This window comes from Phocoena phocoena, chromosome 20 (genome assembly GCF_963924675.1).
Source record: "Phocoena phocoena chromosome 20, mPhoPho1.1, whole genome shotgun sequence".
In the NCBI taxonomy this organism is placed as follows: Eukaryota; Metazoa; Chordata; class Mammalia; order Artiodactyla; family Phocoenidae; genus Phocoena; species Phocoena phocoena.
In genome coordinates, this window is record NC_089238.1 from 3,298,168 (window position 1) to 3,325,208 (window position 27,041).

At 51.3% G+C, this 27,041-nt stretch overlaps 2 protein-coding genes across 2 annotated transcripts in view; one reads left to right on the top strand and one right to left on the bottom strand.

Annotated features, from left to right (window-relative positions):
* TMEM150B (transmembrane protein 150B) overlaps nt 1-1,966 on the top strand; it is a 6,091-nt gene extending 4,125 nt beyond the window's left edge. Inside the window, exon 6 of the mRNA XM_065899677.1 lies at nt 1,353-1,966. Coding sequence (XP_065755749.1) covers nt 1,353-1,537 — 185 coding nt within the window. The 3' untranslated portion in view covers nt 1,538-1,966. The remainder of the gene's footprint in view (nt 1-1,352) is intronic.
* A 204-nt stretch (nt 1,967-2,170) lies between these two features.
* Nucleotides 2,171-26,051, bottom strand: BRSK1 (BR serine/threonine kinase 1). Its single transcript, XM_065899635.1, has 19 exons — nt 25,916-26,051; nt 24,340-24,434; nt 24,166-24,251; nt 22,029-22,169; nt 19,035-19,151; nt 18,919-18,952; nt 18,765-18,833; nt 17,206-17,352; nt 16,584-16,615; nt 16,080-16,250; nt 15,461-15,558; nt 15,088-15,247; nt 14,800-14,860; nt 13,981-14,347; nt 13,465-13,513; nt 13,247-13,370; nt 12,331-12,529; nt 3,824-3,913; nt 2,171-2,328 (listed from the first exon to the last, which is right to left on the bottom strand). Exons 1-19 carry the CDS (start codon nt 26,049-26,051, stop codon nt 2,171-2,173), a joined length of 2,334 nt encoding a protein of 777 aa, XP_065755707.1.
* Between the last annotated feature and the right edge of the window lie 990 nt (nt 26,052-27,041).

Consider the following 27,041-nt stretch of genomic DNA (forward strand, 5'->3'; position numbering starts at 1 on the left):
GTCCCTGTGCAGCAGCAGGTGCAGTTAACCATGAGGTCTAGGCGGCCCCTTCCAAAATCCTGCCTGTGCTGATCAGTTTGGCCGCAGGGTTCTCACTCTGTGGGGCTCTGATATCCCTTGGATGCGGAAAGTGGGAGACAGGACCATAAAATGGTCAGCTGAGTGTCGTAAGGGCTGGAAGGCTGCAAAGAGAGGTCTGAGACCTGGGTTGGGGGAGGGAGGGAGGGACACCGCGGGTACATGCGGAGGGTGGGAAAACCAGCCCAGGGGAGGAGATGAGGCTGCTGGCAGGGCCAGAGATGAGCATCTCCAGCGCTAAAGTGAGGGATTACAGGCTTGTGCTTCTGTACAAGTGCAATAGGGAGCCACAGAAAGCTTGTGAGTGGGGGAGTTACAAAGTCAGTTCTGGGGTAAGCACTTCTTTATTCTAGGATTGGTGGGGCTTGGGGATGGTGTTGGCCTTATTCACTGTCTAGAAATCTTAGAATGAATGAAATGATGTCTAATCTGATCTAGGGGGGGGATGAGGAGTGCTCCAGTGAGGGGGGTGCTCCCAGAAAACGAGAGGCATCTCTGCAAGGTGGGAGCTCAGAGTATGTGTTGACCAGTGGTTACAGAAGAGTTTTAAAGAGCTGGGACTGTGGAGCCAGAGGAGGGACAGGGCCAACCAGTAGAGATGCCAGGCCAGAAAGAGAGGACAAGACTTGGGGTGTCCAGCTGGCCATGGGGATGAGGAGGGAGGGGACGAAGGCGATTTCCACGGGTCTGCTAGGGGACAGGAGTGGACGGTGTGGTTACGGAGGTCAGGGCACCCAGAAAGAGGAAGAAGTAGCTTTTAGGGAGAAAGGGGGATTCTGTTTGGGAGTGAGTAGGAAGGGCCTGTGGGCCTGGGTCGGGGGAGAAAGTTGCAAGCACAGCCTGAGGCTGGCGGGTGGGGTGGAGGCATCTTTAGGAAGCCCTGCATTTTTGGAGGTAGAAGCAATGGCGGCCAGTTGGCCCTGGCAAGTGGGGAGATGGCAGAGCCTTCATGGGGTCAGGGAAGGCCGACAGGAAGATAGGAGCCTTGTTCTGGGATATTGGGAATGCAGTGCAAACCGGAGAAACATGCAAGGGCAAACATTTAGAAAACAGCTTGAGACAGAGGCGGGAACTGGAGGGCATCCATTTGAGAGTGTCTGGGCGTTGCCAAGGAGGGCGTCCAGCCAGAGGGGCCATTCCAGCCAGGGCAGGGCGGACATGTCACGAGAGGGTACCGAGAGATGGATGGTCTCAGCCTGCCCAAGGTCACTCAGCAACCTAGCCGGGCTTGCGGATCCTCCCCGTGTCGCTGTGCCCTTGACCCTGGTGTACAGTGGTCGTCCTCTACACCTGGTCACTGCGCTCAGCCTCTGCCGCCTGTGAATGGGTCGTCGCCATGCTGCTGTTCATCCTCTTTGGCCTCTTTGCGGTGGATTTCTCCAGCCTGGACGGCTGCACCCTGTGTCTCCAGCCGGGCCCTGGCAGCCTGAGCCCCCGCCGGCCTCCCCCATCTCCCTGAAGGTCCAGCTCTGAACACCTGGTCAGCGTAGCATCTTCACACCTCCTGTCCCTGCCATCTGGTTCCGCCCCTGCAACCAAGGCCACCCAGGAAGCGAGAGGCCAAGGCCAGCCAGCCATCCCTGATCAAGGATATTTATTATTATTAATTTTTTTTTTTTTTTTTTGCCGCTGGCGGAATCAGAGACACGGACGCAGGCAGGATCACGCGAAATCAGAATTCCTTCCAGAGAGCAAATCCGTACAGAAGGTCGTGGGGAAGGGAGAAGACCAGGGGCGGGGGGCCCAGGAAGGGGGGAGTTGGGGACACAAGGACAGATGGCCCTGTCCGTCCGGATCTGCTAAGCCACCCCAACCAGACCCCATCCCTCCCCCACCCCACCCCGCAGAGAGATTGATCAATAAATAAAATAATAAATTAATCAATAAATAAAATAGAAACAGCTCCCCCCCAGTCCCCCCAGAACCACCCCCATTGGGCACGGCCCCCTGAGCCCTATCCCTGCAGGGCAAGGCCGGGTTTGTTGTGTCTCCCCCCTCCCTACGTACTCCTTGGGCCCTATTTACAGATTCACAGTTGGGGGGCAGGGAAGGGGGGTGGAGGGGGCGCCCCTCCTTTCCCGGCCCCCTGGGGTCAGGGTAGGGGGGTCCCGTTGGTGGCCAGGAGCTTCTTGTCCTTAGGGGGGCCTCGGCGGGGAGAGCTGGTCAGCTCTGGGTCTGGGCGGCCGGGCGGGGGCTGCAGGCTTCGGGGCGGGGTCCCGGCAGGCCGGGTCTGGGCGCCATTCTTCTCGTCTGTGGGGGAGGAAGCGATCTGGCTTCAGGAACCCCAGGGGTACCGAGCCCAGGGATGTGCTCCAGCAGGGGAGGTGGCTGCCAGGGGTCACACACGCCAGCAACTAGGCCTGGCTTCCCTAGACCAACAAGGCACGTGTCCCAGGCACCCCCAAACCTAAGGCTTTGGAAGCCAGGCCATGCCCCAGTGAGACCTGGCTGGCCCAGCTCAGGAGACATCCTCAGAGACTCTGGTTACAGCACCGTCTGAGTTCCCCGATCATGGCCAAAGGGCCCCATTACTTTCCACTGGTTGTTAATGGGGCCCAGCGGAGCCCACAGCAGATTGTTTGGGGGTCTCGGGCTCTCCCAGCTGGGCCTGCATGACTGCGGTTATCTTTCTGTGGGGCCTCACTGCCCCAGACTAGGGGACTGCGGTGGCAGTGCTGGTTGCCAGCAGCCATGCAGTAGTTTCTTTAGGGCCCAAAATAGTACCTGTGGCAGAGGCCAGCCCCTTAAGAGACATTGATTGCTGGAGGCCTTGTTGCCATAGCAACCAATGGAGCTCCCCCTCTTTGGGGCAGACCCAGAGGTCCCCCATTGCCCCATTCCCCTTATAAGGCATGTGGCTTGGGCCCTGGGTGTCTGTGGGTCCTACGTGAATGCACGTCCTTTTAGGAACTCTGGTTGTCAAGGCCAGCTTTCCTTGGCAACCGGATCTGGAGAGGGTCAGGGGGCCTTCCTCACTTCTGGTTGCCCTGGGGACCCAGACTAACAGAAGGCAGAGTTTCTCCAGCTCCCTGCTACTGAGGCCCTCCCTCCAGGTGCCTTGGTGTTAGCCTGCTAAGCCTGTGCGGGACCTCTGATCTCCAGGACTGTATGATAATAAATTGATGTCGTTTCAACTATGGAGTTTGTTGTTTGTGACCCTGGCCTCGCTGATCCCTGGTTGATAGGGAATTCTGCTCCCGGAGACCGGGGCTGGTGGGTGAAGGGAAGCCCCTTCCCCCTGGAGCACAGACCTCGCCTGCGCCCGGGGGGACGCCCAAGTCCTTGAAAGCCAGGCCCAGCGGGGTCAGAAGAGTCTGAGCATCTGCAGAGAGGATGACCAGCTTGTCCCGGTTTTAGCACTGAAACTCCTGCATCCCAGGGACCTCTCCATCCTGAGCAAACCAGGATGGCCGGCCACCTTCCTCCAGAACACAGTTCAGGAGCCTCTGTTAGCGGAAAGCTCCGCTACCTCCGAGACAGAGACAGGTCATCCCCTTAGGGATCCCTGGAGGTCCCCTCCCTGGTGAGGCCTTCTCAGGCTCAGGATGGCCTGGTTCCCTCGGAGCTCAGGCCCCAGCCTCTCTGGAAACCTGCTCCCAGCATTGCAGGTAGGACCTAAGGGCGACAGCGGGTGGGCCCTGCTGCCCCACAGCTGAAGCCTCGCCAGCAGCACCCCCCCCCCCGCAGCACCTGGCCACCAGGAAGTCTCCCCTCCGCCCCACGGGTGCCCCAAGGTGTCTCCCACCTGCCAGGGCCTGCACGGAGGGCTGGTCATGAGTGCTCATCAGCTGAGCCTGGATGGTCTCTACAACCCGCTTGAACCGACGGCTGGGACCTGGAAGGGGCAGGGAAACACACTGATGAAACAAAATCCATATTTTACAACAAGACGAGAAACTTCAAACACAACAATTTTCCCTGCCGGTTTGGGCCTCCTCCCTCCCCTTTAGTGTGTGCCGTGCACCTGCATTGACCACACCTGCTTAGGAGGTAACCTTCTTAAACTCGTCAGGGGCCACGAAGACCCATGACCCACTACTCGCCTTGCACCTGGATTGTGTAAACTGTCAATAACACGTCATTTAATGTACAGCCCTCTGTCTCAAAAATTTATATAACTGTGGCTTGACCTCTAATGGCGGAACAGTCTCGGAGCTTTCTGAGCGGCCATTCCTGGGTTATAATCCTCACTTTGGCTTGAATAAAGTTTTCCACTTTTTTCTTAGATTGACCGATTAACTTTTTCGTTGCCTTGCATGGCGTAGCCGGCAGGATATGAGAGACACCCACCAGAGGGCACCTGGAGTCTACCGGCACCAACACTAAGTACCAGCATGGGCCCACTGGGCCCCCCCAGCTTCTCGGTACTCCTCAGGTGTTCTTCTCAGGGGTTCTGACGAGTTCTCCTGATAGCTGGATCTTGTTGTTTGAGTGGTGATCCTGAACATTTTATTTGAGCTGTTTTCACTTAAGACTTGGAGTTTTAAGGGGCACTGGTGTATGCCCTAGGCAGGACCTGGGGGTCTGGGCAAGAGGCCCAGGGAAACATAGGTGGCTGGGTTTTTGTTAAATTTGGCTTGAATGGAAGACTTCCCTAGTAGTCCAGTGGTTAAGACTCCTTGGCTTCCACTGCAAGGGGGCGTGGGTTCGATCCCTGGTCGGGGAACTAAGATCCCGCATGGCCCCCGGTGAGGCCAAAGAGTAAAAAATAAAATAAAATAAATAAATTTGGCTTGAATTGAAAAAAAAAAAAGTTGCTATACGGTCTGAACAAAACTGTTGCTAGTGAAATGAGAGACTGAATTATTCAGCTCTTAAGAAAAAGGGAGACCCACCATAACCATTAAGTAAATACTGCTCGTGGAGGTGTGAGGGGGGATGGGCAACAGAGGCTGATAACCTAGAACTCCGAGCACCTGTGATGGTTTTAGGCTGTCGCAGGGAGAAACCGAGACAGGTAAAAGAGTCGAAGTAACCCACGGGTAACTCCTTGGGGAGCTAGACTCAGACGCAGTGCACATGCAATCCACCACACTGCCCTCAGAAAGTTGTTTAGATCATATTTCATATCTGAATTAGGCTATTGACATTAGGCTGAATTAGACATTAATAATGGGAAACTGTGCCTCAAAGGCCAAACAGCTCCCGTTCAGACAGCCACCAGTGGGAATACCAGCTGGGCTTATGTATGTTTGCAACTACTTAATTGGAATTAAAGGAAATCTGTCCCGAAATGGCCAAGATAGGCTTCTTTTCGTTTTTTTTTTAAAAAAAATTTATTTATTTATTTGGCTGCACTGGGTGTTAGTTGTGACACGTGGGATCTTTTAGTTGTGGCATGCGGACTCTTAGTTGTGGCATGTGGGATCTAGTTCTCTGACCAAGGATCAAACCCGGGTCCCGTGCATGGGAGCACAGAGTCTTAGCCACTGGACCACCAGGGAAGTCCCCAAGATGGGTTCCTTTAAGCACCCCAAAACTGATTCTTCATGCACAGTAAAACCCTGCAGTCTCCTGGACCTCTGTCCACAGGGTCTACTGGAAACAACAGTAGTTAAGAGTTTTTCTCCTTTTTAAAATTAGGTTAGCAGGGGAAAATATTTGTAGCGCTAGCTTCTAGGATCTTTTGAATTGGGAAAACTTCTAAACTGTAAAATTTTAGAGACCTCTCATCTTATTTTTCTATTTTTATTCATATTTAAAATTTTGAAAGTCTTCAAAATTCCAAAATAGCCTCATTGACAGGCTTCTCTGGTGGTCCCGTGGTGAGGACTCAGCACTTTCACTGCAGGGGCCCGGGGTTCGATCCCTGGTCATCCCTGGTCGGGGATCCCGCAAGCTGTGTGATGTGGCCAAAAAAAAAGGTCTCATTGAAAGATTTGTTGCAGAAGGCTAATGAAAGATCAATGATATAAAAGGTAACTAAAAGGTACCTAAAACTTTACTGCTCCCCTCTATCCTCCTTCATTTGAGTACTTATTTTAATAATCCTGTCTGAAGTGCCTGTCCACTCTGACGATGCCATTAAATGGTTACCTTTAGAAATGGGACCACCTGAGGCTGTAGGTGAGCCTCTTCAGATCAAAGGCCTAACTGACTGGCCACAGTTAAAGGATTTCTTAAAACCCAGGGAGGGTGCTCAAAAGTGTTAGTAGGGCTTCCCTGGTGGCGCAGTGGTTGAGAGTCAGCCTGCCGATGCAGGGGACACGGGTTCGTGCCCCAGTCCGGGAAGATCCCACATGCCGCGGAGCGGCTGCGCCCGTGAGCCATGGCCGCTGAGCCTGCACGTCCGGAGCCTGTGCTCCGCAACCGGAGAGGCCACAAGAGTGAAAGGCCCGCGTACCGCAAAAAAAAAAAAAAAAAAAAAAAAGTGTTAGTAAATGGATTACCAAGATGGGAGGCCACCGGTATGACTAAACTGACCACAGCTGAAATTAGGAGCCTGATAGGAATATGGCGGGTGTGGGGGGGTGTCTTCTCACCTAAGCTAAACGAGGGAAAGTAAAACATTCCAACATAGCTGAATGGGTATGTCAGTCCTTTGATCAAACACTGAGGTGGCCACCCAATTCTTTAGGAATTAAGAACTGTCCTTGTTTTACAAATCTAGTCTTTACAGGACCAGAGGTGCGGCTCCAGAAACAATCCAAAACCCATCAATCCTTTTACCACTCCCAAAACCTTCCCTCTTTATATTAAAAGGCTTGTTAAGTATTGGGAAAAAAAAAATTCTGGCCTTAAGAGAACAAAATCCTTCTAGGAGAACTTGCCTTTCTCTTCCTATGTCTTTGATAGGCATATATTCTACCTGGTCTCCTCCAGGAACTCTTAATTCCACCATCTTTTTAAAATGCAAATTTCAGGAAAGGTAACTCTTATAAAAAGAAAGAACAAAAGGGAGACAGGGAATTTGAATCCAACCTGTTTTGTAATGGATGGGTTTTACATTATTGTAACTGATTCATGGCTGACATTTTGGAATGGAAACTGTGGGGTGTCTGTTTGTGTGTTTGTATGTGTCTGTGTGTTTGTATGTATCTGTATATGTATGTTGAAAACGTGTTATTGCCAAAATTAGTTTGTAAGTGGAAATTACACTTACAAGGAAAGGAAATTAGGCACTTATATAGATTCTCAGAAATAGAAGAAAACTAACCCCAATGACTTTCAGATTTGCATGAACTGGGAAATATTGAGTATAGCATTAATATCTGGTACTAAATTTAGCTGAAGCTTGTTGCATTAATTAATACAGACATGTCTTTAGAGTCATCAGCGTTAAGTGTAATATTTTTATTGTACCTAGGTTTACTAGAAATGAAATAAATGAGATATTATTCCTGTTACAAAGTTTGTCAGCAAGAAAAATAACTAGATGTGATGAAACTTTTCAGTAAATAAAATAGACGTAAATGAGATAAGCACTTTTAGGTAAACTTTTTAGGAAAAATTATGTTTTGGTAATGTCTATCTAAAGTAGTCTCTCCAGATTTTGATAACTTGAAACTTCATGGAGTTTTGCTAAATTAAGTTAAACTACAGAAATCCATTGAATATCCAAATCCTTTCCAAATAAGATACTGGAACAGTAATTACTGAATATATGCTTCCTTTTACAGAGAAACTAAAGGTAATTAGGACTATTAGTAAATATGGTGGATGCCACACTAAGACATTTTCTGTGGAAAAAAAAAAACTTTTTCTAGAAACTATAAACAGTATTTATAAGTTTGCTAACCTATGGGATGCTAATGTAAAAGTTCATACTTGCTTACTACTTAGTTTGTGCTAGAAACTAAGTTTTAAGGTTAAGAATTATGCATATGTAACTAAAGCTACGAAAATAAACGTTTCAGTATGCAAGAAAAATGGAAGGTATGTTTTCAGTAAAAGACAGTATAAAGAATGGAAATACCTTTTGTTAAGGGAAAAGAAACCCCGAGGAAAAAGTTTTGTGCATGTTCAGGATTGGCTAAGACTAAATTGAATTTAATTAAGTAAATGAATTTTGTATTTATTTATTTATTTATGGCCACACCGTGCAGCGTGTGGGATCTTAGTTCCCTGGCTAGGGATCAAACCCAGGCTCTCGGCAGTGGAAGCACCGAGTCCTAACCACTGGACTGCCAGGGAATTCCCGTAAATGAATTTTAGTATTAAAGTGTTACAAAACCTGAACTTGGTTTTCTCTCTATTAAGAGGACAAAGTTTTCTGAAAATATTGATCTGCTTTTGAAAACAGATTGTAAAGTTTCTTTAGTGGTAATCTGTTACAACTTTCAGTATTTGCTTTTTTTTTTTTTTTTTTCAGTATTTGCTTTTGAAGTCTTCTTTGTGACTTTGGTTACATGAATACAGTGACCTATGTCCTATTTGACCAATTGTTTTGAAATCTTTGTGATTTTTTAATAATTAATTAATTTATCTTTGGCTGCGTTGGGTCTTCGTTGCTGTGCACAGGCTTTCTCTAGTTGCTGCGAGCGGGAGCTACTCTTCCTTGTGGCGCGCGGGCTTCTCATTGTGGTGGCTTCTCTTTGTTGCGGAGCACGGGCTCTAGGCAAGCAGGCTTCAGTAGTTGTGGCACACGGGCTCAGCAGCTGTGGCTTGCGGGCTCTAGAGCACAGCCTCAGTAGTTGTGGTGCACGGGCTTAGTTGCTCCACAGCATATGGGATCTTCCTGGACCAGGGCTCGAATCTGTGTCCCCTGCATTGGCAGGCGGATTCTTAACCACTGCGCCACCAGGGAAGTTCTCTTTTTGATATTTTGACGAACTTTCCAAATATCAAATTCTAATCGAAGTTCTTTTGACCTCTAGCTAACTTTGGGATGCTTCAGAGAGGGCCCCTGGAGCATCTCAGAGAGAAATATTAAACTAATTAAGTTTATTTTGTATGTTAAATCACATGGAAAGCATTGTCAAATGAGAGGTTATAAAATTTCTTAGATTGTATCACACAGACAAATGTCATTAATATATATATTCTAGAAATTATATGGAATTCCTAAAAATCTGGTATGTCCTGATAAAATGTTATCAATCATAATTCTAGTAATTATTTTAAAACGTATGTCACAGCAGTAACAAAGTTCACTTGTCAATCGCATTGGAATCAGGACTTTAACCTTGACTGTTAAAGTCTTTTGTCATTTATAGACAGTTATTGTTGTACTCTGATGCTTTTGCCAAAAAAAATGCTTAATTGTCAAGAAGATTCATAGAAAGGACTTTTTGACAAGTACAGGTTTCTGATAACTTTCAGATCATACTGCTTGAATGGGTAAGAAATTAAAGCATACTAATGGAAAACCTGGTGGCTTCATAAAACTGTTATGAAGATTAAGATCAAGAATTAGTCACATGGGACTGAGAGAACTGATGAATATCGTTATAATTTTGGGGTTTTGTCTGAAATATTGCTGGTTTTTACTCTGTGTTTTCCAGACATAAGGAAACCCTTCCCCTCAACCTAATTATGACTTGACTTGCGGCAATTTGGTAAATTATTCCTTTATAAGCAGAATTGAAACATGTATCTTTTCTCTTTACCTGTTGTCTCTAGATTTTGGAAACTCTTAGGTTCCCAGCAGTTTTCTCAGGTAGATAAGGAAAGCCACCTCCTGACAGGTACAAGAAGCCCAAAGTATTTTAGGGACCTCAAAAAGAGAGGAATTCATCCAAATACATAGATATCTCAGGTGGAATCTGTGACACATCTTTGGCATGGATTTCCTGGCCTCAAGAGGTTTTTTAAAAGTTCAATCTGAGGGACTTCCCTGGTGGTCCAGTGGTAAAGAATCCGCCTTACAATGCAGGGGATGTAGGTTCAATCCCTGGTCAGGGAACTAAGATCCCACATGCTGAGGGGCAACTAAGCCCTCGTGCCACAACTACTGAGCTTGTGAGCCTCAACGAGAGAGCCCGCATGCCACAAACTATAGAACCCACACACTCCAGAACCCCGGGTGCCACAACTAGAGAAGAGAAAACCCACATGCCACAACTACAGAGAAGCCTGCGCTCTGCAACGAAGAGCCCACGCACCGCAATGAAGGATCCTGCATGCCTTAACAAAGATCCCGCTTGCTGCAACTAAGGCCGATGCAGCCAAAAATTAAAAAAATAAAAAATAAAAAAAATAAAAAATCAATCTTTAAAAAAAGTTCCATTTGAGAATGAATATATGTATACGTAAAACTCAATCACTTTGCTGTATACCTGAAACTAGCATGACATTGTAAATCAACTGTACTCTTAAAAAAAAAATTCAATCTGAGATCCTTTATGAAAAGTTCCAGCACAGCCAATTTAAAACAGCTTATGTTTGGAATTCCCTGGCGGTCCAGTGGTTAGGATGCGAGCTTTCACTGCTGTGGACTCGGGTTCGATCCCTAGTCAGGGAACTAAGATCCCACAAGCTGTGTGGTGAGGCCAGAAAATAAATAAATAAATAGGGGCTTCCCGGGTGGCACAGTGGTTAAGAATCCGCCTGCCAATGCAGGGGACACGGGTTTAAGCCCTGGTCCAGGAAGATCCCACATGCTGCAGAGCAACTAAGCCTGTGCACCACAACTACTGAGCCTGCGTGCCACAACTACTGAGCTGGCATGCCACAACTACTGAAGCCCGTGTGCCAAGAGACCATGCTCCACAAGAGAAGCCACTGCAGTGAGAAGCCCACACACCACAATGAAGAGCAGGCCCTGCTGGCCACAACTAGAAAAAGCCCAAGTACAGCAATGAAGACCCAATGCAGCCAAAAATAAATAAATAAAATAAATTTAGAAAAATAAATAAATAAATAAAACAGTTTATGTGGTCAATTAACCAGACTTATTTTGCGAACAAATTAGTCTTAATTTGGCTATATTTGGTAGAAATGAGAGTAATTTTAGAAAGAAAAAGATTACATTTCAGTGGATATTAAATTCTGGTTTTGTTAATTGAGGCTTGTATTTACTGCCTAAGTCCTAGTGGACAACTTGGAATTGACCTTTAGTCCATGCCAGACACCTTACTAGTACAACCCCCTAAAGGGAAAGAAATAACTTGGCTATTAAAACTCAACATCAAGGGACAGGATGGACTCAGGGCAAGTAAGCAACCACCTTTGCATCGAGCGACCAAACATTTGATCACCTAAGGCTTTCTGAAAGGCTGTTGCCCAGTTATAATCCTCAGTTTGCCTTGAATAAAATTTTCTCTTTTTTTAGATGGACTGATTTATTTTTTCATCAGTAAGACTGACTTGGGGCTGGGGACAGGGAAGGCGCTCCCACCCTGTGGAACCAGTCCCTCCACCCAGCAAATGACTCTTCTTCCTTGCCTCAAAATCCCCCTATTGGGGCTGGGCATAAATCCATGGTTTGCAAGTGGGACTAAGAAAGATTCAACTTAAAATAATGATGTGCGCTGTTTTCTATTTAAACGGGTTCTAGTTGAGGCCATGAAGACCCAGAAACGTAAGAAAAATAAATGAGAGGGAAAAAAAATCTTAACATTGAGAAAGTTCTGCATGTTAGTCTTTTAAGAAGAAAAAAAAAGAGCCATAGTTCATTTTGGTGATGTAATTCCCCAGTGCCCCAGAGCAGCTTGGTTAAAAACTCTAGGAACAAGCTCATCTCCCAGATGTGCCATGTTAAGATTGGTGGCAAGGACAACAAACAGAGGTATTCCTCATTATCCAAACTCTTGTTATCAGGACTCAGGGACCAAGTAGAATTGGAAGCAAGGAACTTCTGTGGTTTTCATCTCTTGCGCCAACTCTTTTTTTTTTTTTTCTTGTGCCAACTCTTGATTGGTTGTGGCTGCCTGCAGCAGAGCTCAGCAGAAAGAAGTGTTGTGATCGATTGCTGATGTCTGCTCTGGGTGTAGAAATGAGTTTTGACAGCAGAGCACCACAGTCTTAATCTAGGAAAAGTCCAGTGCTTTGAGGTCAGGAGGCCTTGGCTGAGCCCCAGCTCCGTCACGGTCTGCAGTGTGACTCTGGCCAAGTCAATTTACCTCTCTAGGATGCAGTTTTCTTCTCTGTGAAACCTCAAAGGCTGCTGGGAAGCTTCAAGGAAGTAGTGCACATAAAGCACTTGGCATGTTGTGAAGGAGAAGATGTGGGGGGTCTGGGAGAGGACGGGGCTCACAGAGTCAGCATCATCTCCTCCTCCTGCTTGCTGCCCTCCTGGGCTGCTACCCTATCTCAGCTCTTCTGAGTATCCCACACACCAGGCTGGGGGCAGCTGCATCAAGGGAAGCTTACCGGAGATGAGAGTAAAGGTGACAGAGTAGATGCCACCACCACCGCTGCCGTCCCGCCGGGGGGAGGGCTCTGGACCCTCAGAGGAGCTGATGTCCACCTGGAAGCGGACAGGCTTCTGGAAGACGGAGGGGCCACCACTGGCCTTGTACTCAGCCCTGAAGCTGGTCTGCGACAGCACACTATGACTCAGGCTGGGGATCTGAGAGAGGTGGGGGACAAAAGGAGGGGGTGATTTCAGCGACCTGACTCCAGGGGACAGATGAGCAGCCCTATGACCAGCTATGCCCAAGGAACTACCCGTCCCCTCAGCCACCAGGGAGAAAGAATAACAGGAAAGGCATTGGGAGGCCCCACTGTCTGCTGGGATTTGTAGTTTTCTCTAGCTTATAAACAGGGCATCAGAGGAATGATTGAGCAACTGAATCCCGAGGTAATAAGGACTCTCATATCTGGTGCCAACCCCAGGCTCCAGAACCACATGAAACAAACTTCTTCCTTCCTCCACAAACACTGGCTAAAGTCACATCTGTCTCAGAAACTTTAAGTCCCATGAGCCCCTAAAGCACAAAACCACAGGACCCAGTGGACAGCCCTAGAGTTCACTGGAAAAAGTAGTTCCTTTTGCCAATCTGAGACCTGGTGGTAGGGAAATGGCAAATCACTAGTCCTCGGTGGATGCTAATATGTGGGAAATTGTAATTCAGGATCCTGTTTCACCAATTCCAAGCCCCAGGGTGCAATAAACCTCTCCTGCCTCCATGCCCCCACAACGACCAAACCCAACTCGGGCTGGAAAACTACAAATCTCATGAGCCCCAGGTGGAACTCAGGCCAGGGCTAAGGTGGTGAACCCCAGAGGCTGCTGGGATTTGTAGTTCTGTGGCGGCGAGGTTGCACGGTGACCCAGGCCTCTCACCGACAGGAAGGCATGGACAATGTCCGCTTTGATGCTGCTGAGAGGTTTATCCTTTAGCACGAGGAATATTTGTTCTTCTTTGTCCAAGGATATGAAGTTCCCGAACCAGGAGCGTTTTGCCAGCCTGAGTGGGAGGGGATGGTTGGAGGTGGGTCGGGAGGGGGCTAAGGGAATGAAATCCCCCCTCCGGCCCCTCTTCCCTTCCTTGCCAGACTCACTCTGGAGAGGACTCTGGCGTCAAACTGGACATCTCCTCGGCAGTGGGGACTGGGGAGGGGAGAGCATGGTCAACACATGTCCATCATCCTGGTGTCCAGCACACAGGCCAGCAGTACCCTCCAACCAGAGGTTCCAGACCCCAGAGTCTATTCACTTCCCAGCAGCTAAACCCCAAATGGCACAGGCATGATGTTCCCTCTAGGGATGGGCCCCTGGTTAGGCCACGCCTCCCGAGGGGAGGCTTGCTAGCTATGAGCCAATGGAAAGGTAAGCCAGAGCACTGAAGGGGGCGTGTCTTTCAGACGAGCTCCTCCTCCAGAGTTGGAGGCCCCGCCTCTTCTCTCCCCAACACCTGAAACTCTGCTCACAACAGCATCTTCACCTAGGATGTGTGAGTCCAGGCCGCCAGCCTCTTCCTTCCCAGGGACCCAGATGTTAGACCCCAGCTCCCACCCCCACATTAGGACTCAGGAGTCCGCATCCCCAACCCCTTCACCCCCAAAGGACCTCCATACCCTGCATCTTGCGCCGGTGAAAGCGTGGGGAGCCCAGGAAGCTGTTGCGGATGGAGTTGAGACGACTCCTCCAGGCGGCTCCCCCGACGCCACCGCCCGGGCTGGGGGGCGGCGTTGTCCCTGGGGTCCCAGTGGGGCTGGCCCGGGGCGTGTGCAGGGGCGAGTGCAAGGGGGTGCCCCCGGAGGAGCGTGGGGAGCCTGGGGGGCCGGGCAGGGGTGTGGAGCGGGCACTGGGGGGAGGGGGCTGCTCCCCGGCGCCCCCACCCCTGGGGCCCCGAGAAGGCAGCGTCTGCGTTTTGGAAGTCGGTGAGCCCCCACCCCGGGCCTCATCTCCAGCGGGCTCCGGTGAGAAGGAAAAGACCGGACTCTGCAGAGTGGTGGAGTCGGGTGAGAGGGTGGACTCAACTCTCAGGAGGCTCTAGGCCCACTAGCACACACTCACAGAGGTGCACCCCAAAGCATGCTGGAACTTGTAGTCCAATTATTTCCCCCAACCCCCATTGTTGCGGGGGAGGGCAGGGACTTTTTCTATCATGCTGACTGTAAACCCAGCAGTGACTAGTACCCAGTAGGCGCTCAACTAGCTTTTGATAACTGAATAAATGGAACCCTTCAGAAACACTGAAAACTCAATCCTGTTAAGGTGGGAAATGGCCAATGGACTAAAATAGTAATGAGGCCTTGGGTCTTTGGTCCTTTAGGGGCAAGGAGGCATCGTCCCAAGACTTCATGGGAGTTGTAATTTCTTCTGTTTCATCTTTGCTCCACAGTGTCTTCACCCCCTTACCCCTTCTTAATCCATTTGGGACCTGGCCTTACCCTTGGGCTGCTCAGAGGGCTGGATGACAGACCAGTGGAGGCTCCACTGACACTACGGGATCTGTTTTCAGGACAGATTAAGAAAAAACAAAATCAGGTGGGAGGGTTTCAGAAGGCTCAGATGTCCTCTCCCTTCCACAGTCCTTTGAGATGAGGAAATGAGGCCCAGAGAGGGGAGAAGACTTGTCCCAATCACACAGCACCTTTGAGGTGGGTATGGGGTTAGAGCCCCTGAACTCCCTCTCCACCCAGGGCTGTGGATCCCACTGGAGGGGCAGGGTTTCCCACCTCTGGCTGTGCTGGGCCATCTCCAGGGCCCGTCGGGTGGGCACCGGGGAGCCACCACCCCCGGCATCCGTGATGCTCAGGACTTCCATGGACTTCCGCTCTGGCCGCCGCTTCCCGTGACGGCTCAGCATGGGGGAATCCACACGCTTCCGGGGTGGGTCTGAGGGCCGAGAGTTTCAACCCAATCAAAAGATACACTGGTCCAGCTGTACATGGCACTCGTACACATGGGGAAACTGAGGCTCAGAGTGGAGAGGGGTTTTGACAAAGGTCACAGAGCAAGTCAGGGAGTCTAAACGCAGAAGCTCAAGGCCTGCAGCCCTTTCTCCCCTCAGGAATCTGGGGTCTGGACTCTGAGCCTTGCCCTTCTCACCAACATCATTCCGAGGAGGTAGGTCCTGGTCCTCACAGCTGGGATACCGCTCCTTCCGATCCAAAAGCAGATAATATATCATCTTTTCTTGGTTCTCCCTATGGGGGCGGGGGGGACGGGTGGGTAGGAAAGCACTGGGGTCAAAGGTCAGGCCCCAGAGATGGTCTCATCCCCTCCCTATGTCTGTGGCTCTGTGGGGCTCAGTCCACTCAGTTTCTCTGTCTGTGGTTCCATTCTCCTAGGTATCAATAGGATTGGTCCCTTTGTCTCAGTGTACATCTCAGCCTCATTTTACTCAACGTTAATAATAATTATGCTAACACCTGAGCACTTACTATATGTAAGTACTATGTGAGGCACTAAGTTGGCCTCAGCATCTATTAATACTTTTCAGCATCGTTTCTTTTTCCCACTGGTCCTACCACCCCCTCCAGGTTCTCCCTAGAATAGCTCCTCGGGGGAGCTTTGAGCCACACCCTTTCTAGTGGCCTGGACCTCCCCATCAGGGGAGTCTGCAAGTGTGCAAGGCTCCGTCGCGCCCCCTGCCGGCTGTCGGGAGAGCTGCAGCAGTTCACCCCGTGTGGCCAGGGTGTTATGTGCTAGAGTGAGGGCGTCTTACTCCTCGCTGCGGAGCTCGCGATGCAGCCGTTCGCGGTCCCTGAAGCAACCCAGTGAAGCCATGCTCTCCAGGACATCAGGGTCCAGCTCTCCGTTTGATGGCAGGCTCCGCATGGCCACCCGGCGGCCTGGGGTTGGCTCCAGGCACGGGTCCGGCTCGTGTTTCCCGCCCCTGGGGAGGAGAAGAATTATAGCGAATCGGGCATCTCCTTCAGCGGAGACTCAGGGGTCCCGGGTCCCAGCCTGCTCCTTTCTTGGGAAACCAGGAGTCCGGGCCCCGGTCTCTGCCCCCTCACACCCAGGAGTCCAGGCCCAGGAGTTCGGCCCCAACCTCTTCTCTACATGTCTTCCTCCCCTAGGACCCAGAAGTTCGAGTCCCTAGCCCCTCCTTATTCAAGACCCTCGGCATTCCGCCCCCTAGCCGGCTCTCCTGCTTTGGAACCCACGATATTTGGGGTCCTCTCCCTCCGCCAGGGACCCAGGTGTCCAGTTCCCCCATACTCACAGGTACCAGGGATGTTTCTGAATTTGCTCCAGCTGTGAGGGGCGTGGGTCGTAGAGAAGCAGAAGTGAGATCATTTGAACACAGTAGGCACGCAGTGAAAGTAGAATGGGTGATGTTGGGGGTCCCTAACGTGCCCCCTCCCCTCCCCTTCCCCCAACCAAGGGCAATACGACAGCACGACAGCTCGTCTCCCCCTAGTGGCAGCTGTGCGGCGCATTCTGACTACTCCGGACCGGCCGGGCTACAGGTCCCGCATGCGCAGTGGCAACCTGCCCCCGCTCCGCTCCGCCTCGGAAGGGCCGGTAAGCGCATGCGCACTCCCGGTGTGTGTGTGTGTGTGTGTGTGTGTGTGTGTGTGTGTGTGTGTGTGTGTGTGTGTGTGTGTGTGTGTGTGTGTGTGTGTGTGTGTGTGTGTGTGTGTGTGTGTGTGTGTGTGTGTGTGTGTGTGTGTGTGTGTCGGGGCATGTGGGCAGGACCCCAGGGCCAGGGCTCAGCCAGCGATGCCCCTCCCAGCCGTCACCCCAGGGACTGACGGGCAGGTCTAGAAATCCATCCTCATGACTTCCCTAGGGATTCTGTCCCCACCACCCACTGTCCCTCCATCCCCGCCCCCCACACTCACGCTGAGCCTTTTCTCCGGCTCCACTTCGATCATCCCCCTCAGGAGGCTCTGGCAGTCTGGAGGAATGAAGTGGGGCATGTGGAAGACGCCTCGTTTCACCTTCTCCAGCAGCTGGCGGAGGTTGTCATCGTCGAAGGGCAGCGCCCCCTGTGTGAGGAATAACAGACCCCTCACACACAGAGCTTACGAGAGCTTATTCCAGGCGAATGCCTAAGCGCCTCACACGCATTGACACATTTAGTCCTCACCGCAATCCCCAAGAGGTAGGGAGCTACTACTATCTCCACTTTGCAGGTGGGGAGGCTGAGACACGGAGCCATTCAGCAATTTGCCCAAGACCATCTAGCTCTGAGTGGCGGAGCAGGGATTTGACAATGGGCAGTCTGGCTCCAGCGCCTAAGAGGCTGGGGCCGCAGCTTGGAGGCTGTCCTTTAAAAACATGCTTCTCCCAGGGAGTTCCCTGGTGGCCTAGTGGTTAGAATTCTAGGCTTTCACTGACATGGCCCAGGTTCAATCCCTGGTCTGGGAACTAAGATCCCACAAGTTGTGGCAAAGTAAATAAATAAATTAAAAAAAATGAAAACATGCTTCTCCCTAGTTTCAGGAGGGGTAATCTTCATTCATTTTAAAAAAAGTGAGCGTCCATTACAGGTCAAGGATCTAGGAGTGAACAAAGCAAGCCCTTGCCCTCCTACAGTTCACACCCCAGAGTGGGAGAGGCTGGTGAGGGAGCTATATAGTGATGGAGTGATTGAGGTGACACTGGAGCACGGACTAGGATGAGAGAGGCTATGGGAATCTGGGAGTGTAGCAAGTTGACTGGTGTGCCCCAAAAATTCATGTCTACCAGAACCTCAGAATATGACCCTGTTTACAAATAGGGTCTCTGCAGATATAATTCATTGAGGATCTGGAGGTGAAATCGTCCAGGCATTAGGGTAGGCCCTAAATCCAATGCCTTGAAGAGGAGGGGAAATCACAGAGAGATATCCCTCAAGGAGTTACACACACAATGACAACTCTGTTAGCTGCCAGGAAGGAGATAGCCTACCACAAGGAAATCTGACCACATGGGGGGAGTGAAGGGGGCCAGGGTAGCCTTCCTGGAAGGGCGACAATTGAGCTGAGAGCTAAAAGAAGTCTAGTATTAACTAGGTGAGCAACCAGGCTGGCAGGGATGGAAAAGCAGGTGCAAAGGCCCTGTGGTAGGAGCTGGGCTGATATTCCCCAGTCTGGTTCTATTAATCATTACAGTACTGTAATCAGGATCAGTTAGTAAACAGCCACTTTCCCAAGCGCTCCAAGTCCTCCTGGCTGCCCCATCCCTTTCCGGGGGACCCGCCTGGGCTATCTCACAGTTCTGTGACTGAACAGTTAGCTCCAGGCACAGAGAGGGGTGCCCCCAGGATTTTGCTCTGTTGGTGAATACCCCCACCTTCCTGGTACCAGTTAAATATTTGGGAAACAACCCCTGAGGTGAGGATGGAAGTAAATGTTCTGTGCTTCCACCAGGCAGGACTGTTCTAGAAACGGGGCAGGAGAGGTGAGGAGCGCCTTACCACAAGCAGGGCAAAGAGGATGACTCCACAGCTCCACATGTCTGCCCGGCGGCCATCGTACTTTTCCCCCTGGAAGGGAGAAGGACCCGCCATGACGTTCATCTCTCCCAGGCTCCCTCAGCTCCTCTCTCCCCTCCACCTGCCCCTCACTCACCTTAATCACCTCTGGGCATGCATAGTGAGGGGACCTGAGAGAGAGAGAGGTGGTATGAGCTTCTGGCCGGCTTCTGACACCCTCCCTGGGGCATAGGAGGCCGGGCCCCCACTCACCCACAGCTGGTCTCCAGGAGGCTGTCCCCCACCTGCAGGGACGCCATGCCGAAGTCCGCGATGCGAATGTTGTTTTTCTCGTCCAGAAGTAGGTTCTCAGGCTTCAGGTCTCTGTGGCTGAGACAGGACGGTGGGACTCAGGCCTCTGCCCTCTTCCCGGAAGCTAAGGCCCCATTCACTATTCTCAGAGGGGGACATGTCTGGAAACGTCTAATTAGGGACGTTTTCAAGCATGCCCCGAGGTTGGAACGAGAATATAGGAAGCCCCATGTACCCACCCACTAGCTTCACACATTATCAATTCGGGGCAAATCTTCTCTTATCTCTATCCCTACGTATGCTCTCCTTCCCCCACTGGACGATTTTGTAAGAGACCCCACACAGCGTACCATTTTATCCACAAATATTCGAATATGTGTGAAGTGAGATATTTTGAGGTAAGCAGGCAGATGATACTGAGCTGGTTCTTAAAACATTCAAATATTCCAATACCGAATAATAAAAAAAAAATACTGCCACCCCAAGCCCATCACTGGTCCCCCCCACCCCACCCCGGGGACAAACTCCTCAGGATGGAAGGGTTAATGTCTGGGGGAGGTGGGGCGGAAGATTCTACAGTTTCTCTCGGAAGTGGTCCTTAACTGGGTCATACTTGTTAAATCTGTTGACTATCGCCCCCTGGAGGCCAGTGTTTTTAATGTCAGAATGTAGACACTTAAGGTGTTGACAAGTTAAATGGGCTGCTTTTTCATCACCAAGCTTTACTCCCAGGTCTCAGCCCCTCCACCCAGATCCCCATCCCAGAGAGGAAGGTGTGCAAACAGATGAGGCTGAAAGATGAACTGGAGGCATCTATTTTGCACCTTAATTAATCATTAAAATGTTGCATATTGAATATCTTGTTTTGAGAGCTGAAGGCAATTCAATGAGGAAAGGAATATCTTTTCATATGGACTTTTTTTTTTTTTTTGCGGTACGCGGGCCTCTCACTGTTGTGGCCTCTCCCGCTGCGGAGCACAGGCTCCGGACGCGCAGGCTCAGCGGCCATGGCTCACGGGCCTAGCCGCTCCGCGGCATGTGGGATCTTCCCGGACCGGGGCACGAACCCGTGTCCCCCGCATCGGCAGGCGGACTCTCAACCACTGCGCCAACAGGGAAGCCCTTATATGGACGTTTATATGCAAAAAAAAAATGACCCTCAACCTTTACCCCATACCATATACAAAAATTAATTCAAAATGGATCTCAGAAAAAAAAAATGGATCTCAGGCCTAAATGCAAGAGCTAAAACTATACAACTTCTAGAAGAAAACACAGGAGGAAACCTTTGTGACCTTGAGCTGGGAACTTTTTTTTTTTTTTTTTGGCTGCACCACACAACAGGTGGGATCTTATTTCCCTGCCAGGGATTGAACCCGTGCCCCCAGCAGTGGAAGTGTGGAGTCTTAATCACTGGACCGCCAGGGAAGTCCCTGGGCAAATATTCCTTAAATAGGAAAGCGAAAGCATGAATTGTAAAAGGAAAAAAATCAACAAACTGGAATTCATCAAAATGTAACACTTTTGCTTTTCACAGGATATTGTTATAAAAATGTAAAGCATGTCACAAACTGGGAGAAATTACTTGAAAAATATACATTTGATAAAAGATTTGTTCTTAGAATAAGTAACTCTTAGGAGTTATTCCTAGAATTATCCCTTGTCCTGGAATAAAGAACTCTTACAACTCAGGAACAGAAAGACAAATAACTCAATTAAAAATGGGCAAAGGATCTGAACAGATGTTTCTCCTAGGAAGATATACAAATGGCCGATAAGCACATGAAAAGATGTTCTACATCATTAGCCATCACGGAAATGCACATCAAAACCACAATGAGATACCACTTCACACCCACTAGGATAGGTATAATCAAAAAGTCAGATAATAACAAGTGTTGGCAAGAGATTGGAACCCTCAGAGACTGCTGGTAGGGATGTTGAATGATACAGCTGCTTTGAAAAATGGACTGGCACTTCTTTAAAAGGCTAAACATAGAGTTCTCATAATTCCCTGGCGGTCCAGTGGTTAGGATTCCGTGCTCTCACTGCTGAGGGTCTGTGTTCAATCTCTGGTTGGGGAACTAAAATCCCACAAGCCACACGGTGTGGCCAAAAAATAAAATAAAGAGTTCCCATGTGACCCAGCAATTCGAATCCTAGGTATATACCCAAGAGAATTGAAAACATAGGCACACGCCAAAACTTGTATGTGAATGTTCATATGTCCATATTATTCATAATAGCCAGAAAGAAGAAACAACCAAAATGTCCATCAACTGGTGAATGGATAAATAAAACATGGCATATCCATACAATGGAATATTACTCAGTCGTGAAAAGGAATGAGGTGTTGATACATACTACAACGTGGGTGAACCTGGAAAACATTTTGCTAAGTGAAAGAAGCCAGCCACAAAAAGACTACATATAGTATGATTCCATTGATAGGAAATGTCCAGAATAGGTAAATCTGCAGAGACAGAAAGTAGATTAGTGGGTACCTAGGGCTGGGGGTGGGGCAAGGTGACTGCTTAGTGGATACGGGGTAGTGATTTTTGGGGTGATGAAAATGTTCTAAAATTAGGTAGTAGTGGCGCACAACATTGTGGACATATTAAATGCTACTGAATTGTACGCTTTAAAGGGGTGGATTTTATGAAGTGTGAGGTTTTTTTTGTTTTGTTTTTTGGCCGTGCCGTAGGGCTTGTGGGATCTTAGTTCCCCAACCAGAGATCGAACCCATGCCCCCTGCAGTGGAAGCGCACAGTCCTAACCAATGGACCGCCAGGGAATTCCCGATGATGTGAGAGTTACATCCCAATTTTGAAAAAGGGATAAAAGATTTATTTGGGGGCTGCAGGACTCTGGCTTCCAGTCAGCCTGCTATGTGCTCCCAAGGGCCTGCCTTCTGGGTAGCGCTCATTCCGGCCTCCCCTCAAGCTGCCCCCTCACCAGATGGAGTAGCTATGGCAGAAGTCCAGCGCCGACACGATCTGGCGGAAGAACTTCCGGGCCTCCTTGGGGGTCAGTCTCCCCTTCTTTACCAGGTAGTCGAACAGCTCACCTCCAGACACGTGCTCCAGAACCAGGTACCTGGGGGACATGGAGGAGGCAGAGGGCTGGAAGGGGCATGTGGAGGACCAAAGAGCCTGGTCTCCCTCTTCCAAAAGCATAAGACCTCAATCCCATTGGCCCCTCGAGGCAGAGAATCCCAATTCTCATGAGTCCCTGGGAGGAGGAGGCTCCAGTTCCCATTAGCCTCTGGGAAGCAGAAACTCAATTCCCATTAGCCCTAGTCAGCATGTCAGTTTCAGGGGGGTCAACACTTTGACTAGTTGTCCTCAGGAGATAAGGCAATTCCATTAGCACCTGGAGGTCAGAGATCCTAATTCTCATAGGCCCCTAGGAAATAAAGTCCTGTATTTCCATCAGCTTCTGGGAAGCCAAAGTTCTCATTCTTATTAGTTTGTGGGATGCAGATAATGGAATTTTAATCTATTTTTGGATAATGATATTTGTAGTGTGTACCAAATGAACAGTCAACATCTGTGAGCTAAAGCCTACAATTCCCATCAGCCCCTGGGAGGTAAAGACTCCAATTCCCATCAGTCCTTGAGAGAAAGAGACACTAATTCCCATCAGCCTCTGGGAAGCCAAAATTCAATTCCCATCAGCCCTGGGCAGCACAGACTCCCATGTCAACTTCAGGAGTATTAATACTTTGACTCCTAGTCGTTTCAGGAGATAAGGCAACTCCATTAGCACTTGGAGGAGACCCCCAATTCTCACAGGACTTTGGGAAGCAAAGACCCCCACCCCAACCCCTACCTACTCCCATTACCCCCTGGGAAGCCAAGCCTCTTATTCCCATAAGCCTCTGGGATGAAGAAACTTGAATTCTCATTAACTCTTGGCAAAAACGATTGCCTTGTGCACCAATCTAAGTCAATTTCTGTGAAGTAAAAGACTACAATTCCCTTCAGCTCCTGAGAGGTTAAAAACTCCCAACTCCCATAAGCCTCTGGGACATAGAGACTTCAATTCCCATCAGCCACCTGGATTGTAAACACTCCAAATCCCATCAGGCTCTGGGAGGCTAAACCTCTATTTCCCATCAGCCCCTGGAAAACAAAAGCTCAATTTCTGTGAGCTCTTGGAAAACTGAGGTTCCTCTGTGAAGCACAAACTCCCATGGGCCCTCCCTTCCCACAAGGATGGTGGAGTGAGAGTGATAGCTCGAATCAGGGACAATGGCCCCTCCCTGCCGCCACACCTGGGGAAGCCTGAGGACTACAATTCCCATGAGTACCTGGGGCTGGCCAGCCTCCTTCCTAGGGAAATCCACCCTAGCATCTGATGGGTGCTAGAGTTGGTTCATCCTGGGGACTGCCTGGTGGGGGCAGGGGGTTGTCCCCTCTCTCACTGCCCAGTCCAGCTGTCCCTTGGGTCACCAGAGTCCAGACAAAGGTCTATTGTCTGGAGTCCGGACAGCTGGACCCCACCCCCATCCTAAGGCGGGTAATCAATTTTGAGATGCAGACTTAGAACTCCCAGGAGACCATTGTTGGGGTGTCCAGTCATAGCACCCAGAGTTATGCTGGGGGATGAAGGGAGCCTCCCGTGCTCCAGAGAGGGGGTGTGGGAAGAGGCCTGGGGCTTTGCTAGGCCCCATTGCCCTAGCAAATAGGAAAGGGATCTGCCCTTAGCAAATTGGGTCTGGCTGAGGGCATCAAGATGATCCAGTATCGAGTGTTCCCTGCAGCACAGTAGGGCGAGGGACTGGGGCTGGAGAGGAAGGGGGAGGATCAGCCTGTGTCCCCCACTCGGGATGGCTCAGGCTTAGCTGTCCTGTTGCTGGGGCACAATCGGCCTGTAGCCTCAGGCCAGCTCAGTGTGGGAACAAGGAGTGTTATGAGTGTGTGTGTGTGGGGGGGTTGTCCTTGGGCAGTAAGGAAGGGACTGGGCCTTCAGTGGCCCAGCCAGGAGAGCTCAAGTTTCCCCAGGCCCCTCCACGCCTTGTTTCTGGAAATGTCCCCCCCTAGGAACTTGGGGAAGGCGCATGGGGGGCTGGGTGTCTATAAATACCTACAAATATTTCTTGTTCTCGTAGACGTCGTGGAGCTTGAGGACATGTGGGTGCTCAATGAGCTTCAGGATGGCAATCTCCCGCTCCACCTGGGGGAAAAGGAATGGAGGTCAGCCTTGCCTCCCTCCCTGCCCCCAGCCCCAAAGGGTCCCCTCTTCCCCCAGCACACAGACACACCTTCATCAGCACCGACTCGGACAGCTTCTCCCGGTTCACGATCTTGATGGCAACCTTCTGGCCCGTGATGCAGTGGACCCCGAGTTTAACCAGACCTGGGGGATCGGGATTGAAAATGTGGGGTGCGCTCCCAGGGCATTCTCCCCACCTCTGACTCCTAAGCCCCCCTTGCCACCCCGTTTCCTCTTTCTTCCCCTGCTGGCTGTTTAACAGTGGCCTGAATCACTCTCACCTGAACGCCTAGGGGCTGACAGCCGTCATTCCCACCAAACGCAATTCTCTTCCGGCTCCCTGTTGCCCAATTCTGTTCCTTCTGATTGTCCGTCCACCTACCTGCCTCCCCCTCCCTCCACAGCTCCCCTCGATTTAAGTTCCTCTCTCCACATAGTCTTGCCTCATTGAATCTCCGTAGTTTTGTCTCCTGCAATCTGCCTCCTTCAAACAAACCTCTCTCTCTCTCAACCCATCACTTCCTTGAATTCTTTGCCCTTTAATCTTCTGGAGACACCATGTCTCCCAAGGAATATAATCTTACGATTGTCCCCTTCCCAGACCATCCTCCTCCACCTCTTCTCAAACCCTGACCTCTTAACCCCCTTCTTTGACCTTCTTTTAATAGCAGCTGTAGCTGGAAGCATGCACACCCCAAGGGTATCCCCACTCCCCAAGGGTAAGCCCCAAAGCCACAGATCCAGGAGTCCAAGCCCCCAGCCCCTCTTCCCTCAGACCCCCAAGTCCAGGCCCATGGCCCCTTCCTCCCCCATAACTCAGGAATTCAGGTCAGCAACACCTTCACACTTTTTGCACTAGGATATGGAGTCTGATCCTCTCCCAGCCCTGACCCTCAGCTTCATAGACATCCTGGACCCAATCCTGAACCTCGTACCCAGAACACAGGTGTTCAGCTCCTGTCTTACAGCCACCCACCTCCCACCTGGCAGGAAAGAGGTTACAGAGGTTTAGCAACAGTGAAAGATGACCCCCCCAATCCACAGCCACTCCTGAGGGATTTGCCATTTGCATCGACCTTTCCACCTCTCCATTCCTGGTCCCCACATTGAGCCAGCATGCCGGAGAAGGGGCAGAATGCTGTAGACCTCATCGCCCCAGCTTCAGTCCCCCGTAACCCCAACAGAGGCCCTCCTAGGCCAGAGGACAGTGCAGAGAGAAGCAGCTTCCTGAGGCGCACCCCCATCCCAGCACCTCACCCCGGCCTGCGGCTGTACTGCACCAAGGACCTCAGCTCCTGGCCCAGACCCTGGCTGCAGGCCGAGGTCCCTTTCCCACCGTTGCTCGGACCCCCCCAACCTCTGTCCTCAAATGATGGGAGCCTCTGGGCCCCAGTAACTCCTCCCAGGAGTCCAGGCCCCCAGCTTCCTTCTCCCCAGGACCCCAGAGTCTGAGCCCTCACCCCCCTCCATCCTAGACACCCGGCAGTCTGGACCTCAAGTCCCTTCTCTGTGAGGGACTCAGGGGTCTGAGCGGCCAGCCCTTGCCCTTTGAATACCCATGAGTCCCGCCCTCTGCCACCTATCTCCCCTCGCCCCCGCGCCAGGTGTCCCCTCCCCTGACTCACCTGTCTGTCCTTTGCCCAGCGTCTTCTCCAGCCGATAGGGGCCCACATATTGGGCGTGCTGGGGTGGGTGTGGGTGTGCGTGCGGGAGGTGGTAGGCAGGGGAGCCCCCGCCCCCCTCCTTGCCCCCGGACGACATGATGCCCTTGGTCCCGGCCCGACCGGCCCCCCGGCCACCCCCCTTGCGGCCGGTCGCCCCGTCCCTCCGGTGGGGGCCGGCGACCGCTCCGTCCCGGCCCCCCCGGCTGCCCCCCACCTCTCCGGGGGTCCCCAGGGGGCTGGGCTGGGCCCCCCCCAGTCGGCGGGCCGCGGAGCTGGGGGAGGGGGGGCTGGCCCGGGGGGGTCAGGCCCCGGGAGTCAGCATGGCCCGGGGGGGCTGCGCGGCCCCCCCTCCCCAGCCCGTCCCTGGCCGGCCCCCCCCTGCCTGCGCCTCCCCCCGCCGGGGGGGTCTGAGGTGCGGGCCGGCGGATGCTGCAGGCCGAGGTCCCCCCCGCCCCCCCACGCGCCCTCTCTCCTCCGCCTCCTCCTCCTCTCCGCCTCCCCCCCGCCACCTCGTCCTTTCTCTCCCGCACGCTGACATCACCATCCGGGGACTCCGGGCCCTTCCCCAAAGTTAACCCTTTCGGAGGGGGGAGGGAGGAGCGGGGGCAGGGGGCGGGCCTGGGAGCTGGAGGGATGGAGAGGAAGTGGGAGGATGCTGGGAGGGATGGAGGGATGCAGGAGAGACGATGGAGGGACGGAGATGCGGAGCAAACAGGCAGGGGCTGAGGTGGAGCCACACAAAGGGAGATGAAGTCTGACAGGAGTCAGGGAAAGAGACAGATGGCAAGGGAGATGGAGACCACCAGAAACAGGGATGGGGCAAGAGAGGAAGATGGGGGAACACGCAGGCAGCCAGAGATAGGCAGAGACAGGAGAGATGGGGGGTGGTCAGAGAGACAGGGAGATGGAGAAAAGGAGAGAAGGTGATGGGGAGAGACAGAGATGGAAAAAACCGGAGAGAGACCGAGATGAAGGGAAAGAGAGTTGGAGAGACAGGGAGTAGGGGGTGGGGGATAGAGGCAGAGAGATATGGAGAGACAGATGGGAAGAGAGATGAACAGAGAAAACAGAGCCAGAGATGGGGAGA

Excerpts from the sequence above, each read along its gene's own strand:
- BRSK1 (XM_065899635.1), bottom strand. The coding sequence starts at position 26,051 with ATGTCGTCCGGGGGCAAGGAGGGGGGCGGGGGCTCCCCTGCCTACCAC. Across the intron at positions 24,435-25,915 it reads GCTGGGCAAAGGACAGACAG|GTCTGGTTAAACTCGGGGTC; the intron begins GTGAGTCAGGGG and ends CCGATCCCCCAG. Across the intron at positions 15,559-16,079 it reads CGCGAGCTCCGCAGCGAGGA|GGAGAACCAAGAAAAGATGA; the intron begins GTAAGACGCCCT and ends CCGCCCCCATAG.